At 38.7% G+C, this 18,662-nt stretch overlaps 1 protein-coding gene across 2 annotated transcripts in view; it reads right to left on the reverse strand.

The window, feature by feature from the left end:
- The window catches only part of zgc:123258 (uncharacterized protein LOC641502 homolog), a 118,542-nt gene that overhangs the window by 67,244 nt on the left and 32,636 nt on the right, over positions 1–18,662 (reverse strand). For both annotated transcript variants that reach the window (XM_034186925.1, XM_034186917.1), the window contains exons 5-8: positions 11,405–11,538; positions 3,723–3,877; positions 1,313–1,409; positions 1,018–1,119 (exon numbers count right to left, since the gene is read on the reverse strand). In XM_034186925.1, coding sequence (XP_034042816.1) covers positions 1,018–1,119; positions 1,313–1,409; positions 3,723–3,877; positions 11,405–11,538 — 488 coding nt within the window. The remainder of the gene's footprint in view (positions 1–1,017; positions 1,120–1,312; positions 1,410–3,722; positions 3,878–11,404; positions 11,539–18,662) is intronic.

Consider the following 18,662-nt stretch of genomic DNA (forward strand, 5'->3'; position numbering starts at 1 on the left):
CGCTTTAACACCTCACACATCCAAGTGGGGTAGGTCATCTCGACCCACGTAACTGTCACTTTATGCTACAAGGAACAAAATTTGACAGGACAGAACATCGACAGAAAATTTCTTTCTCATGGTCTGAGAGTCCTTCGGGTGCCTTTTGGCAAACTCCAGGTGGGCTGCCAGGTGCCTTTTTCCCTGGCCACTCTACCATACAGGGCCTGATTGGCGGATTGCTGCAGAGATGGTTGGAATGCTGGAGCTTTGACTGAATGATTAACGGGTTCTTGGTCACCTCCCTGAGTAAGGCCCATCTCCCCTGATCGCTCAGTTTAGATGGGCAGCCAGCTCTAAGAAGAGTCCTGGTGGATCAAAAATTCTTTCATTTAGGGATGATGGAGGCCACTGTCCTCATTGGAACCTTCAAAGCAGTAGAAATGTTTCTGTACCCTTCCCCAGATTTGTGCATCGAGACAATCCTGTCTTGGACATATACAGACAATTCCTTTGACTTCATGCTTGGTTTGTGCTCTATGATGCACTGTCAATTTTGAGACCTTATATGTAGACAGGTGTGCCTTTCACATCATGTCCAATCAACTGTATTTACCCCAGGTAGACTCCAATTAAGCTGCAGAAACATCTCAAGAATGATCAGTGGAAACAGGATACACTTGAGCTCAATTTTGAGCTTCATGGAAAAGACTGTGAATACTTATGTGCATGTGATTTCTTAGCTTTTTTTATTTTTAATAAATTTGCAACCCCCCCCCCCCCCCAAAAAAAAAAATCACATTGTCATTATGGGGTATTGTATGTAGAATTTTGGGGGGAAAAATGAATTTTGGAAATCCATTTTGGAATAAGGCTGTAACACATAATATGGAAAAGGTGAAGAGCTGTGAACACTTTCCGGATGCACTGTATGCACTCAGGTAAAGGTTATGTTCAGATTACCGTATATGATTGAAATTATTTCATTATCACTGAAATGAGTGAAATATTATTCCCAATTGTATGACATGACATTACCTATCTTCATTCCTGTAGACTACCCAAACCAGAGCAATGCTGAGGCACACTCCAGCCAGTACAATTGACCTCACAGACAGGTTCCAACTGCGAACAGAGAAACTACCGAGACACACACACAAATACAGACCTTTAAATGTCGAGGAGTAAACAGCTGTTCTCACAGTACTGAGACATCTTTTTAGGTTTAAATGGCTTATTCTCACAGAGAATTATAGCACTCATTGTGAACTCACATCACAATTAACTGTTTTATAATGTTTGCACATGGAAAATATTTCTGAAAAGCTCATACCTCACAGTTCCACAGCCTATTTTCTCCATCACTGCATCTATACAGCTAAACAATGCGGTAGCAGATGCCAGGCAAAATATAGCAATTATGATGTACACTGTCAGGAAAGAAGAACACATAAACCACATTATGAATTAAACATCACAGTATTTTGTGGACCAATAAGCTGCTTGTTTTTTAGTATGTTTATTTTTATCAGGTTTGGTTGGTCCTGCAACTTATACAGTGGGGGAATAAGTATTTGATCCACTAGAAAAACAGACCTTAACAATTGGTACAGAAACATTTGTCTGCCATTACAGAGGTCGGACGTTTCCTGTAGTTCTTGACCAAGTTTGCACACACTGCAACAGGGATTTTGGTCCACTCCTTCATACAGATCTTCTCCAGATCTTTCAGGTTTGGAGTTTCAGTTCCTGCCAAAGATTTTTCTATTGAGTTCAGGTCTGGAGACTGGCTAGACCACTCCAGGACCTTTAAATGCTTCTTACGGAGCACCTCCTTAGTTGTCCTGGCTGTGTTTTGGGTCATTGTCATGCTGGAAGACCCAGCCATGAACCATCTTCAATGCTCTTAGATAGATAGATAGATGGCTTTTATTGTCATTGTCATTACAACAACAAGCTCTATCTGTCTATCTTACTGAGGAAAGGAGGTTGTTTGCCAAAATCTCACAATACATGACCCCAACCATTCTCCCTTCAATACGGTGCAGTCGTCCTCTCCCCTTTGCAGAAGAGCACCCCCAGAGTATGATGTTTCCACCCCTATGCTTCACGGTTGGGATTGTTTTCTTGGGGTTGTTTTATCCTCTAACAAGTGGAGTTGATTCCAAAAAGCTCTATTTTGGTCTCATCTGACCACATGCCCTTCTCCCATGCCTCCTCTGGATCATCCAGATGGTCACTGGTGAACTTCAAACGGGCCTGGACATGTGCTGGCTTGAGCAGGGGGACCTTGCTGCCCTGCAGGATTTTAAACCATGGAAGCATCGTGTGTTACTAATGTAATTTTTGTGACTGTGGTCCCAGGTCTCTTCAGGTCACTGACCAGGTCCTCCTGTGTAGTTCTGAGCTTTCTCAGAATCATCCTTACCCCACAAAGTGAGATCTTGCATGGAATCCCAGACCGAGGGAGACTGACAGTCATCTTGTGTTTCTACCACTTTCTTTTTTTTGTCATTTAAGTTTTTATTATTATTTTAACAAGAAAAAGCAATACATAAAAACACAACATAAAAATAATATTTTACAGTGGCACATTTCAATTTAAGTACAGTAAATTCAGCAGAGTTAGATCCTTTTACAAATTCAAAAAAATACGTCCAAATCCGGCTTGTTTTATCCTGAGTGTCGTGAATTTTTGATAACAGTTTCTGTCATCATTCTAAGCCAGTCCGCTACTTGTGGTCTGTGGGGGCTTTTCCAAATTTGTAAAATTAAACGTGCAGCAACAAGAAAACCAGTCACAGCAAACCTGTATGTTTCTATAGTGAATCCAGGAGGCACAAAAGATTTACACATTTGCGGTGATGCTGGGATAGGTAAACCGGTTTCTTCCACTTTCTAATAAATAATCGTAACAGTTGTTGCCAAGCTGCTTGTCTACTGTCCAGTAGCCCATCCCACCCTTGTGCAGGTTTTTTCCCTGATGTCCTTAGGCAGCTCTTTCATCTTGGCCATGGAGGATAGGTTGGAGTGTGATTGACTGTGTGCACAGGTGTCTTATACAGGTAACGAGTTCAAACAGTTCAAACAGGTGCAATTGATACAGGTAAAGAGTGCAGAATAAGAGGCCTTCTTAAAGAAAAATTAACAGGTCTACTTTAACAGGTAGGTGGGAAAACCTGCAAAATTGGCAGTGGATAAAATACTTATTTCCCCCACTGCATTTCAAAGCAACTTACATATGAAAAAATACTGCATTATCATATATGGCCACAGAATGTCTATATGCGTGACAAGCCTAACCTTCATACTACTTGGTGCTCCACTTGTTTGCACTGTGTGACAACAAGAACAGTATTGAGGAGGACCGTTAAGTTAAGGTACTCTAATGCTAACTATAATGTTTTTAAAACATATAGGAGCACTAAAACATTTAACTATTTAGTGAGATAAACATGCACAGGTTTATCTCTAAAGAGATGTTTTTGTCAGTTTGGTGGACATAAGAAACATTTTACTCTTGTGTTCTATGTGCCTTTTTGCTTTTATGGCTTGAAGCAACCACATTTCAAAAAATAAATGTGACCGATAGACTGGTGCAAGCTGTATATGCTTTTCCACCCCTTTATGTTTGCATTTTAGACAAATGCAAATAATACAGTGGTACAATTCATAGTCTGGAAAGCACTGTATTTGATTTTTACTTCTATAAAACAGCTGAGAATACTTTTGGTCTTGCTCACCAAGAATGTTGTAGAAGAAGTACATGAGAACAAGCATGCCACACATTACAGCGACGAAGATGATAATTTTGAGAGGAGAGTAGAGGAAAACCTCTCCGCTGTCTGTTTTGCTGTTGCTTCTTCCTCCACCTTCTGCACCAGCATTCAAACGATTCCTGTCACAAGAAGAATATTTGAGTGTTGGCACTTTTATTTAAATATGTACACATTTTGTGAATGTGGTTGCAGCTGAGATTCAGTGTACATTTAACTAAAATACTAATGCATGTAGGAAGCAACATTATATAACTTCTGCATAATCAAATACAAACTGATACAGGACAGTAGTAAATAGAACCTCAGAGAATTTTACCATGTTTGGGTTTTAATTGTGACAGACAGAGAACTGTTAAAACTCATTCGATATTGTATTTTGAGAATGCAGTTCAATTCGATTTCAATTTATATCACGCCAAATCACAACAATGCTGCCTTGAGGCCCATCACATAAAAACAGCTCAACAATATAAAATAATAAAAAAAACAATGTAAAATAAAATTAAAACATCAAAAAACACAAAAGTTCACAATAAAACACAATAAAATTAAAAGAACTTAAAGAATTAAAAAGGATGCTAGCCATAAGACTGGGCAAAAAGATGTGTCTTCAGTCTTTTCTTAAAAATCTCCACAGAACCCGAAAGTCTCACTGAGGCCGCGAGAGCATTCCACAAAACAGAAGCACGGTACGAAAAGGCTCTCTGTCCCGCAGACCTTTTCCTCACCCTTGGGACACAGAGAAGTCCTGCATGCAGTTAATGCAAAGCTCGGGCCGGTACATAAGGCTTAACTAAATCAGCCAGATAGGCCGGTGCCAGTCCATGTTGTCTTGTATGGAACTATAAATAGAAAAAAACACTAGATACATTTTATCATTTCAAAGTACGTTGAGCCAGGTCAACAGGACTTACTTCCTTGAAAACCTTTCGCCCCTCTTCCATCAATACTTCAAAAGTACTGAGAGATTCAAACTATTACTGTCACTTAGAACTGATATAGCTTTTCTGGAAGAACAGCAAAATGTTTTCAAGGAAATAAAGAGTCTAGTTGACCTGACTCAACCTACTTGGATACCATGACCTGGGTGACAGAGAATCGACCCAGACATCCATCCATCCATTTTCTTCCGCTTCATCTGGGGTCAGGTTGCGGGGGCAGCAGCTCAAGCAAAGCCGCCCACACCTCCCCCAGCTCCTCCGGGGGAACCCCGAGGCGTTCCCAAGCCAGCTGAGAGACGTAGTCCCTCCAGCGTGTCCTGGGCCTTCCCCGGGTCTACCCAGACAATTCATAACACCACAAGCAACTAATGCCTCGTAACAATTCTACAACCCCAATTCCAATGAAGTTGGGACGTTGTGTAAAATGGAAATAATAACAGAATACAATGATTTGAAAACCCTCTTCAACCTATATTCAATTAAATACCCCACAAAGTCAACATATTTAAATGTTCAAACTGATAGACTTTGCTGTTTTTGTGCAAATATTTGCTCATTTTGAAATGGCTGCATGCAACACATTTCAAAAATGTTGGGAAGTGGCAACAAAAGACTGGGAAAGTTGATGAATGCTCAAAGAACATCGAATTGGAAACAGGTGAGTGTCATGATTGGGTATAAAAGGAGCATCCCCAAAAGGCTCAGCCGTTCACAAGCAAAGATGGGGTGGGGAACATCACTTTGTGAACAACTACGTGAAGAAAAAAAAAAAAAGTCCAACAGTTTGAGAACAATGTTTCTCAATGTTCAATTGCAAGGAGTTTAGGGATTCCATCATCTACAGTCCATAATATAATCAGAAGATTCAGAGAATCTGGAGAACTTTCTACACGTAGGTAGCAAGGGCGAAAACCAACATTGAATGCCTGTGACCTTTGTTCCCTCAGGTGGCAATGCATTAAAAACCAACATCATCGTGTAAAGGACCTTATTGAGTGAGCTCAGGAACACTTCAGAAAATCATTGTCAGTTAACACAGTTCGTCGCTACATCTACAAGTACATGTCATGCATCAACAACATCCAGAAACGCTGCCGCCTTCTCTGGGCTCGCGCTCATTTGAAATGGACAGACGCAAAGTGGAAAAGTGTGCTGTGGTCTGATGAGTCACACATTTCAAATTGTTTTTGGAAATCATGGACGTTGTGTCCTCCGGACAAAAGAGGAAAAAGACCATCCAGATTGTTACCAGCGCAAAGTTCAAAAGCCAGCATCTGTGATGGTATGGGGGTGTGTTGGTGCCCATGGCATTTGCAACTTACACATCTGTGATGGCACCATCAATGCTGAAAGGTACATCCAGGTTTTGTAGCAACACATGCTGCCATCCAAACAATGTCTTTTTCAGGGACATCCCTGCTTATTTCAGCAAGACAATGCCAAGCCACATTCTGCATGTGTTATAACAGCATGGCTTCATAGTAAAAGAGTGGGGGTACTAGACATGCCTGCCTGCAGTCCAGACCTGTCGCCAATTGAAAATGTGTGGCGCATTATGAAGCACAAAGTACAACAACGGAGACCCCAGACTCCTGAACAATTCGTACATCAAGCAAGAATGGGAAATAATTCCACCTACAAAGCTTCAACAATTAGTGTCCTCAGTTCCCAAACGCTTATTGACGGTAATTGCACAATCAGGTGTACCACTAGTGTTTCACTTTTGGCGAAAAATGAAATTAGTATAACGCTTAATAGTTTGTTTCACAATGATAACAACATCCCAAGGGATCTTCATGCAGAATTTCATAAGCAAATACCATTTAGATTTTTTTCGGTGACAGACTGAGTGCTTGATCCTTGTGAACAAAAACAGGTACTACGGTGACTACATTAGGTTTGTGAAGAACTCTTTTATTCCAAAAAGTTACACACCAAAGCATTGAAAATGGTGTTATTTCTGTGTCCTATAATGTGAGTCAAAACACTGGACCAAAATTTCTGCTGTAAAACCTCCATCATAGTTTTACAAGTGATTCCAGTATAGAGCTACTACTACGGAGACTACATTTGGCACAAATTGTCATTCTTGACGTACTAAAAATAAATGTATCACTTCCAATTTCTAGATCATGGTTGAGACAGAGACACTCTAGTGAAATATATTGGTATCTTTCCTGCACCTAGTGTTGCTTCTCTGTGAGTATGCTACTACAGAGACTACAATATTTTGAGGGACATCCACATCCCTGATTATGTGAATTTCCCAGAAGTTCCAGCAATAAAACTGAAACAAATTACTAGCACTGTAGGGGATCCATTTAGGTGTCAAATCTAATAAACAGGAATTATGAAATCAAAGGATTTATGTTTAGAACATAGTGTTTTCTCAAATGAATTGACAAATTTGGATTCTGGTTACAAACCTATTATTTTACTCAAATGACTGCTGCTTGGCTTCAAGTGAAGCTATTTTGATTCCGTAACTTGTGTCATGACCAGAGAAATACTAGGAATGTCACTGATTGGTGTAGTTCTTTGAAAGGTTTGAGATGATAAATATCAGCTTTATTATATAATGAGCAAATTTCACATGAAACGAGGTAACATGCAAAAAATTGCATTTTTTCACCATATATTCACAGTTTTGAGTTTTTTTTATGCATTTCCAAACTGTAAAAAGCAGGGCACAGATAAAGGTATGCCCAAAGGTCCTTAGCAATAGCTTCTAATGTCCCTAATGGCATTATTTTATGAGATCTTGGTTGGTAACATTGCATTATTAAAATGGTAACACCTGATTGTGCACTTACCGCGAGTGTTGTTAGAAAGGTGATGTAACACAATGGTAAACCTACCACTGTTCCAGCTCTTTTGAAACGTGTTGCAGGCATCCATTTCAAAATTAACAAATATTTGTACAAAAACAATAAAGTTTATCAGTTTGAACATTAAATATCTTGTCTTTGTGGTGTATTCAATTGAATATATGTTGAAGAGGATTTGCAAATCATGGTATTCTGTTTTTATTTACATTTTACACAATGTCCCAACTTCACTGGAATTGGGGTTGTATAAAACTGAAGTTTCTTTTGGATACAATCTAAGATTGACACTATACCACTTCATCATCTTTCAGACTTCATTTTAGAGACTAGCTGTGACGTTATATGGGGTTTGTTCAAAACACTGCTTATTCCACTGGAAAATCCTGAAAATGATTGACATATAAAAGCTCGATTCAAGGACAATGAATTATTTTTCTATCTACAGGCAGCCTCCCAAAGAATCTTTATGCAGTTTGAAAATTGTCATATGCCCCCGTGGGAGGCCGTGGGGACCCCAGACAGATTCAATCAGTAAGTCCTCACTTCAATGACCACACAGGCTGCCAAAAAATGTGTGTACCAAATTTCACCAGACATTTTTGAAGAAATCTCTGGATGACGCAACAAGCACCGTGCAAGGTACACACGGGATAAATCATGATCGCATTAGTCCTTTTGGACCCTCAGTGCAAATGACCTAAAGGACAAATACCATCATTAGTCTTTCTAGACTTTTAGTCCAAAGGACTAAGAAGGAATTTAGCTGTGCTAATGCCTTGTTTATGTATTTCTGAAAAATCCTAAAATTATGTATTTTACAGTTATTACAATTTAAGGTGCTAATAACACCTGAAATGCGATCTGTAAATGTTAACATACTTCATAGCACTGTGCTCATGTAACACTCTTAGTCACCCATTTTGTTTACGTTACTATGACAGTTTTCAAAGCAGACATTTTCAAAATGTCAGGGTAACTGAGGACATGGAAGTGTGAATGAGATACAGGCAATATACAGTAGTGTTCAGAATAATAGTAGTGCTATGTGACTAAAAAGATTAATCCAGGTTTTGAGTATATTTCTTATTGTTACATGGGAAACATGGTACCAGTAGATTCAGTAGATTCTCACAAATCCAACAAGACCAAGCATTCATGATATACACACTCTTAAGTCTTAAGAGGGTGTTCATAATAATAGTAGCATCTGCTGTTGACGCTACAAACTCAAAACTATCATGTTGAAACTGCTTTTTTTAGCAATCCTGTGAATCACTAAACTAGTATTTAGTTGTATAACCACAGTTTTTTATGATTTCTTCACATCTGTGAGGCATGGAGTCAACCAACTTGTGGCACCTTGCACCAAAATTTTTTTAACAACATTCCACAATTCATTCACATTTCTTGGTTTTGCTTCAGAAACAGCTTTTTTGATGTCACCCCACAAGTTCTCAATTGGATTTAGGTCCGGGGATTGGGCAGGCCACTCCAAAACATTAATTTTGTTGGTTTGGAACCAAGATTTTGCTTGTTTACTAGTGTACTTGGGGTCATTGCCTTGTTGAAACACCCATTTCAAGGGCATGTCCCCTTCAGCATAAGGCAACATGACCTCTTCAAGTATTTTGACATATCCAAACTGATCCATGATAACTGGTATGCGATAAATAGACCCAACACCATAGTAGGAGAAACATGCCCATATCATGATGCTTGCACCACCATGTTTCATTGTCTTCACTGTGACCTGTGGCTTGAATTCAGACTTTGGGGGTTGTCTCACAAACTGTCTGCGGCCCTTGGACCCAAAAAGAACAATTTTACTCTCATCAGTCCACAAAATATTCCTCCATTTCTCTTTAGGCCAGTTGATGTGTTCTTTGGCAAATTGTAACCTCTTCTGCACGTGTTTTATTTAACAGAGGGACTTTGCGGGGGATTCTTGCAAATAAATTAGCTTCACACAGGTGTCTTCTAACTGTCACAGCACTGACAGGTAACTCCAGACTGTCTTTGATCATCCTGGAGCTGATCAATGGGTGAGCCTTTGCCATTCTGGTTATTCTTCTATCCATTTTGATGGTTGTTTTCCGTTTTCTTCCATACGTCTCTGTTTTTTTGTCCATTTTAAAGCATTGGAGATCATTGTAGATGAACAGCCTATACTTTTTTGCACCTGCGTATAAGTTTTCCCCTCTCCAATCAACTTTTTAATCAAACTACGCTGTTCTTCTGAACAATGTCTTGAACGTCCCATTTTCCTCAGGCTTTCAAAGAGAAAAGCATGTTCAACAGGTGCTGGCTTCATCCTTAAATAGGGGACACCTGATTCCCACCTGTTTGTTCCACAAAATTGACCAACTCACTGACTGAATGCCACATTACTATTATTGTGAACACCCCCTTTTCTACTTTTTTTTTTTTTCTTTTTTTACTAATAGCCCAATTTCATAGCCTTAAGAGTGTGCATATCATGAATGCTTGGTCTTGTTGGATTTGTGAGAATCTACTGCATCTACTGGTACCTTGTTTCCAATGTAACAATAAGAAATATACTCAAAACCTGGATTAATCTTTTTAGTCACATAGCACTTTTATTATTCTGAACACTACTGTAAATGGCCAAATCCAAAATAAAATGAACATTGATTTTAGCATACTGTGGGTTAAACTATTAGTAGCAAGAAATATTTTCACTTCCTTAACAAGCTTGTTGCACACCACACTGGTAAAACTGAGAACCATCTGTTGAACAAAGCACTTGTTTGTGTATGTACTTTGCATTTTCACCTTGTATTGTGGTAGCCTAAAGTTTGGACAATCACTTTGAGCATCTGCCTTGAGTAGAGAAATACTAAATACAGTCCACTTTCTATTACCGTTAGTCTTTAGGCATTTAAAATGCATTAAACTTTTTAATTTATTTTATCTGTACCTTGTGTAATTCATTATTGCACTGGATCACTGAGTTCTGAGGCAGGCTGATGTAGTAGCTAACAAAGGTTTTTAAAATGTTGTTCTTGTTAATCAGAAAGTTGTTACAGTTTGTTGATTCTTCCTTTTCTCAGTCACCACAATGTTTTGTTGACAAAAATTTTGGGCGCAATGTGATGTGGGGCTCTGGACATTAGCCAGGAAGCCCACATATTAGTCCAAGCCTTTTTGAAGGAATTCTACACAAATACCTTTTCACTGCTATGGATTTCATGGTTAACTACACAATTTGCACAGTGTTCCTACACTTAATAAAATAGTAATAAAAATATTTGACATGAAAACCTGGGCATTTTCGTTGCTAATAGTTTCCCTTCAAACCAGTGTAGGTCAGTCATCGCTGTGATGTGGTGGCATAGCTTTTCCTCCAGCCACCACAACCAGTCACGCACTTGCTTTATAAATGATCAAAAATTACAAATGGTTGTGGTTTAACTCACACTGAGTTTGCCTTCTGAATACTGGACATGTTGTTGTGCTTTGCTCAGCTCAAGAAGTTAACAACTACATGGACAAACATGACGTCCACTACTTCGATACATACGAGATGAAATATACAACTGAGTGGGAAAGTCAAACCAGAATTAAAGAATGGATAGAATATGCAGCTAAGGATCATGCAAAAACACTTCTTCCTTAGTGCGCTGCAAAGGAAGTTTTTTCCTTAACATTTATTAAGGGCATCAATGGTGACAACATCTGTCCAACAATCAGCTTTCATCAAGTGCTGGATGGAAATTATCTCCCATTTTTCTATGAAGAAATAATTATTATAGTTATTTGATTTGACAGGATACAACAAAGTGGCATTTTTGGTTGATGCCACCAAAGCATGTTACAAATCTTAAATAGCTGTGTATATGCAAATGAAAAGTTTCACCTCTCACAAGCCCCACTCCAGTAGCCACCCAAGGCAACGGTGGTAATGGCAATCAGAAGCATGACCGCAATACTCGGATCAATCTTGGATTGTACCGGTGAAAACAGCTTTGCCTGCATTCCTTTACCAAACATCTGAGAACAAATATACATACATAAATTAAAAAGTTGAAATAACACCAGAAAGTTCCATGTTTGTGTTGGGCTGATGATAATTTATTTGTTAAATCAATAGGCAGCATCTTAGGAGAGCTGCATATGTACGTCATCTTAAGACCAGCTATGCACCATAACAACTGCAATCTGTCCAGTTCTCACATTGCTTGTCTTTATCCTGCAAAGTATTGAGGACCAAAATTGTCAAAAATAAATAAATAAATGAATAAATAAATAAATAAATAAAATAAAAATAAAATAAAAGTGAAAATAAAAACAAACTGTCAAAAAGAAAATAATAAATAAATGAAAAAATATAAAAATAAAAATGAAAATAAAAAAACTGTCAAAATAAATTAATAAATAAATGAAAAAATATAAAAAAAATAAATAAAAGTGAAAATAAAAAAACTGTCAAAAAGAAATTAATAAATAAATGAAAAAAAAAACAAAGTTATAAAAATAAAAGACAATAAAATAAAAAATATATATTAATGGAAATAAAAGCATTAATAATTAAATATGTACAAAAATAAAGATTTTAAAAAGTTTAAATGAATTAAAAATAAATAAAAAACGTTAAAAAATAAAAAATGAATAGAAAAGGAAATATGGAAATAAAAAAATATAGAAATGGAATTAAATATAAATAAATCAATAAAAGGACTTGGTTCTTATATTTCTTTTTTTCATGCGATCAGCATGAAATTCGTGAAGAAAAGCAATTCAAATGAGGGGGCGGTCCTAAGTGTGTCTTGGGTTGGACTATTCGCCTATTGGTCAATCACATACTAGTGCAGAAATCGACTAGTCTCCTGCCAAACAACCGGAAAGAGGAAGAAGAGCGGGACAGTGAATCATGGCGGAGTTCACAAGGAGGTCAGTGTCCGAGCTTCTCCGGGATGCTACCAATCGTCTCGATGACTTGGAAAGTCAAGGTACGGTTTAGATAACAGATGCGTTTTGATTTTATTGAGATGAGTTGACTCAGTCTTTACTTTCTGTTCCACTAGCTTCCACTGTGGGACAGGCTCAGGGAGCTGATGGAAGGCGGGGAACAGGTAAGTTTGCTAACAAAACGTTTACCGCCCTGGGGTTTCGTTTCCTCAAGGCCCATTAAGTGTGGGTCTTTCATGTATAATGTTGGTGCAATATATATATATATATATATATATATATATATATATATATAATATGCAATATCGTAAAGTTCAAACTCAAAACAATACGTCATTTGGGTAGTCTTGACTAGTTACGCAGTCATGGTTAGCTACGTGACGCTAAATTGTAGCTAATCTTGTACATTTTTACCCTGGCGCTCTGTACCCATCCACAGTGCATGTTGAAGGTTGAACCCTTATATTAAAGCTTAAGGAAGACGGCTGTATTGATGATTACTTTTATCTGTCAAAATTGCAAATAAGAGAAAATAATTGGGACAGTAAGAAGTTTACATTTTGTTTGACATACTACATTGTAAAATACATCCAAATTTATAGTAATGCACAGATTATACATTTATACAGGTAGTTGAGGCTGTTGAGCATGTTGACCAAAATTAGTAACCTAATTCAGGCGGTGTATCAACTGCGTGGTCCGCTAAGCAGCTGGGTCTTTGCGCGACAACACATCGGAACATAAATTTTATGTATTGAATTAGCCAACAACGCATGTGCTTGAACATAAAAGTACAGTATATTTGCCCCTATTGCCACAGAAACTTTAGTGAAAGTAATATAAACTCGCGGTAGCTTCAGCATGGCCCAGCTTAAGGCAGCTGGAGGGGTTATTGAAGTTATGGATGTATTGTAGAGTATGGATGTATTGGAAAACGGCAGTGCAGAGTTAATCTACACTACATCCACTCACACAAGTGTGCAGGCAGTACGGATGGCAGTCATATGATTTTGTGTGTAACAATTGTCCCTGAAAGGTTGGGCGCACTGGTGCAATAAAGTGTTTAAGTGAATGAGTAAAGCACTGTCATGTATTTCATTGGCACAAATCTGCTTAATTTTCCACAGAGATGTAGATGTAGATATGAACAGCATGGTCAATGAGCTGTACTCAAGGTCAATATACCAATTTTTTCTGTACTTTTTCTAATTATTCACAGCCATTGCCATACCGGGAACTCAGCCCATCGGCCAACACCACCCTGTTGATGGTAAGCTAAGATAGGTTTGGAATACAGGAATTTTAATATCTGATGGCCATATCCAATTATACAGAATTTAAGGCTGTCTTGATGTTAGACATAACTTCAAATCGTTTTAATTGTTTTATTGCTGCCTCATTGTATTTTTGTAGCTGAAGTTTCAAGGCTGTTTTCATACAACCGTGCAAGGCCAAGGCAGCCAGCTAGGCCACAACCAAGGCAGCCAAGATTGACCTTCACTAGGTATTCTCATCAGTTTTGCTGCCTGGCAAAAAAAGACTCCCTGCTTGTACCAACTCGCTACGAGAAGGACTGCCTCCAGCGAGCAGGGCTGGGTGCAGCTCGCCCGAACTTCCATTGTAAGTTATGTAATTTTGTGGCATTTTTAGACTGGTCTTATCGACAGAATTAATATATACTTAAGTTTTTACAAGATTTACCGGATCTCTACAGTATACAGGGATTTTTTATAAGAACTTTGGTCTTTATTTCTTAGGTGACCCATCCAGCTCGGCTCACTTCCAGGAAGTACTTCTCTCAACCTACCCCAAGTTAAGGGATGGGGATGGGGGGTGTTGAGCTGCTAAAGATAAGGGGAAGTACAAGAAACCGCCAGTTGACTCCTCTACCTTGTCCCAACACGGGGTACACAGTCAACTATCTCAGAGATCCAAGCCTGCGAATCAACACAACAACCATCTATATTCGCCCTCTCCAGCGCAACGTGAACATGGAGCAGGTAATGCATACATTTTCCATAAAATCTGGTTTCTCTCTGCATAGTCACATTTTTAATTTTATACTGTTTATATTCGCATATATTTGCAGCTTTGGAATTCACAGGCTGTTGATAACAGGAAATATGTTTTATGGAAACAATTTTCCATAAAATCTGTGTTTTTACACTCTGGGGTGTTTTATTTCTTTGTGCACAGGAAGCAAGTCATGTGAGGGCTGACAATGGACCTCAGACTAGATGTATTTTCTGTGGAGAGGAGTTTCCATTTACAGAAATACGGCAGCACAATGTGGCTTGTACAAGGTATTGACAAAAGACTTATATAGTCTTAATGATGATGATTCTTTGTCAGCTGTCATGTTTTAACCCTGGTGGTGTATTTATTATGTGCATGTAAGTTTGCACAATAACTTGAGGCTCTAAATATCTATTTTTTTTCAATGCAAAAAAAGAATGTATACCAGTGCAGTTCATAAAGGTAACTGGATAAAGTGTCTGTATGCGTTAGTGTGCTACTTCACTAACCACCAAACCTTATTTGCATGCTTTGAAGTCAGTCACAGGGTGTGAATGAGGCTAGACCTGGACCCAGCAGGACAGATGCCTTGACCTCAGATGAGGTTGTGCTTTTGCCTGAGGACAGTGTAGACGCAGGTTCAGCTCAGAGTTTGTATTTGGTGTTCTTTCCACATAATGTTTGAATGACAAGTTCCACCTATAGCAACACCTCTAATAACCAACATATGGCCAGGTCTCTCTTGGAAAAGTTAAGTCAATCTCATTGAGTGTTTTACCTGATTAAATAAAGGAAATGAATAAATATGAAATATCCTATTGTATGAATAAAAAAATAGATTTTGTGGACATAATGCAATATCCCTTTTTCAGGTAATGTTCAATATGCTCAAGTATTTATCTAGTATTCTAATATTTTTCTATGATCCCATCAGAAGCAGGCGTATCACATCAGGAGGTCCCATCAAGTGGTCCTGTTCATCCAGTAGATGGTAAGCCCAACAAAACTGATTTCATGATTTGCTTAAATTATCAATTTTTGCACCTACTGTCCATCACAAATCAAGCCACCAATGTCACAATAATCATTGACATTTTCTCTAGAGAAGCAATGAAGTATGAATATTTAAGGGGCATAAGCCTAACCATTATTTTATTGGTAATGACGCAGCATTAATCCTGGAAATATGTCTTATCATTTGCAGTCTAGACTAAACATCCCAAAATGACGAAACATAAAAGTTATTTAGTGGAGTTAGTTAAGCAACATTGACATTAATGTCCTGACACTTAAATGTGTTCTTTAGCTTGGATTACAGAGCTGGATCCCATCAAGGCAGCACAACTGTTTACCCATGTCACTCGTGAGGCCCACAGAGATGGCGACCCCTTATCGCCGTTAGTTACCCCCTGGCAGATCCCGAGCAGCCGGGAAAGCAGGCTGACTGGGTGACTGTGAGGAGGAAGCGTAGCCCTAAACAGAAGCCCCGTGTACACTGCCAACCCGTTCACATCTCTAACCGTTTTTCCCCACTCGGCGACACACCCGCCGAGGATCAAACTCTGGTTATTGGCGACTCTGTTTTGCGAAATGTGAAGTTAGCGACACCAGCAACCATAGTCAATTGTCTTCCGGGGGCCAGAGCAGGCGACATTGAAGGAAATTTGAAACTGCTGGCTAAGGCTAAGCGTAAATTTGGTAAGATTGTAATTCACGTCGGCAGTAATGACACCCGGTTACGCCAATCGGAGGTCACTAAAATTAACATTAAATCAGTGTGTAACTTTGCAAAAACAATGTCGGACTCTGTAGTTTTCTCTGGGCCCCTCCCCAATCAGACCGGGAGTGACGTTTAGCCGCATGTTCTCCTTGAATTGCTGGCTGTCTGAGTGGTGTCCAAAAAATGAGGTGGGCTTCATAGATAATTGGCAAAGCTTCTGGGGAAAACCTGGTCTTGTTAGGAGAGACGGCATCCATCCCACTTTGGATGGAGCAGCTCTCATTTCTAGAAATCTGGCCAATTTTCTTAAATCCTCCAAACCGTGACTATCCAGGGTTGGGACCAGGAAGCAGAGTTGTAGTCTTACACACCTCTCTGCAGCTTCTCTCCCCCTGCCATCCCCTCATTACCCCATCCCCGTAGAGACGGTGCCTGCTCCCAGACTACCAATAACCAGCAAAAATCTATTTAAGCATAAAAATTCAAAAAGAAAAAATAATATAGCACCTTCAACTGCACCACAGACTAAAACAGTTAAATGTGGTCTATTAAACATTAGGTCTCTCTCTTCTAAGTCCCTGTTGGTAAATGATATAATAATTGATCAACATATTGATTTATTCTGCCTTACAGAAACCTGGTTACAGCAGGATGAATATGTTAGTTTAAATGAGTCAACACCCCCGAGTCACACTAACTGTCAGAATGCTCGTAGCACGGGCCGGGGCGGAGGATTAGCAGCAATCTTCCATTCCAGCTTATTAATTAATCAAAAACCCAGACAGAGCTTTAATTCATTTGAAAGCTTGACTCTTAGTCTTGTCCATCCAAATTGGAAGTCCCAAAAACCAGTTTTATTTGTTATTATCTATCGTCCACCTGGTCGTTACTGTGAGTTTCTCTGTGAATTTTCAGACCTTTTGTCTGACTTAGTGCTTAGCTCAGATAAGATAATTATAGTGGGCGATTTTAACATCCACACAGATGCTGAGAATGACAGCCTCAACACTGCATTTAATCTATTATTAGACTCTATTGGCTTTGCTCAAAAAGTAAATGAGTCCACCCACCACTTTAATCATATCTTAGATCTTGTTCTGACTTATGGTATGGAAATAGAAGACTTAACAGTATTCCCTGAAAACTCCCTTCTGTCTGATCATTTCTTAATAACATTTACATTTACTCTGATGGACTACCCAGCAGTGGGGAATAAGTTTCATTACACTAGAAGTCTTTGAGAAAGCGCTGTAACTAGGTTTAAGGATATGATTCCTTCTTTATGTTCTCTAATGCCATATACCAACACAGTGCAGAGTAGCTACCTAAACTCTGTAAGTGAGATAGAGTATCTCGTCAATAGTTTTACATCCTCATTGAAGACAACTTTGGATGCTGTAGCTCCTATAAAAAAGAGAGCTTTAAATCAGAAGTGCCTGACTCCGTGGTATAACTCACAAACTCGTAGCTTAAAGCAGATAACCCGTAAGTTGGAGAGGAAATGGCGTCTCACTAATTTAGAAGATCTTCACTTAGCCTGGAAAAAGAGTCTGTTGCTCTATAAAAAAGCCCTCCGTAAAGCTAGGACATCTTTCTACTCATCACTAATTGAAGAAAATAAGAACAACCCCAGGTTTCTTTTCAGCACTGTAGCCAGGCTGACAAAGAGTCAGAGCTCTATTGAGCTGAGTATTCCATTAACTTTAACTAGTAATGACTTCATGACTTTCTTTGCTAACAAAATTTTAACTATTAGAGAAAAAATTACTCATAACCATCCCAAAGACGTATCGTTATCTTTGGCTGCTTTCGCTGATGCCGGTATTTGGTTAGACTCTTTCTCTCTGATTGTTCTGTCTGAGTTATTTTCATTAGTTACTTCATCCAAACCATTCCTACCAGGCTGCTCAAGGAAGCCCTACCATTATTTAATGCTTCGATCTTAAATATGATCAATCTATCTTTGTTAGTTGGCTATGTACCACAGGCTTTTAAGGTGGCAGTAATTAAACCATTACTTAAAAAGCCATCACTTGACCCAGCTATCTTAGCTAATTATAGGCCAATCTCCAACCTTCCTTTTCTCTCAAAAATTCTTGAAAGGGTAGTTGTAAAACAGCTAACTGATAATCTGCAGAGGAATGGTCTATTTGAAGAGTTTCAGTCAGGTTTTAGAATTCATCATAGTACAGAAACAGCATTAGTGAAGGTTACAAATGATCTTCTTATGGCCTCGGACAGTGGACTCATCTCTGTGCTTGTTCTGTTAGACCTCAGTGCTGCTTTTGATACTGTTGACTATAAAATTTTATTACAGAGATTAGAGCATGCCATAGGTATTAAAGGCACTGCGCTGCGGTGGTTTGAATCATATTTGTCTAATAGATTACAATTTGTTCATGTAAATGGGGAATCTTCTTCACAGACTAAAGTTAATTATGGAGTTCCACAAGGTTCTGTGCTAGGACCA

Source organism: Thalassophryne amazonica, chromosome 2 (assembly GCF_902500255.1).
Source record: "Thalassophryne amazonica chromosome 2, fThaAma1.1, whole genome shotgun sequence".
In the NCBI taxonomy this organism is placed as follows: Eukaryota; Metazoa; Chordata; class Actinopteri; order Batrachoidiformes; family Batrachoididae; genus Thalassophryne; species Thalassophryne amazonica.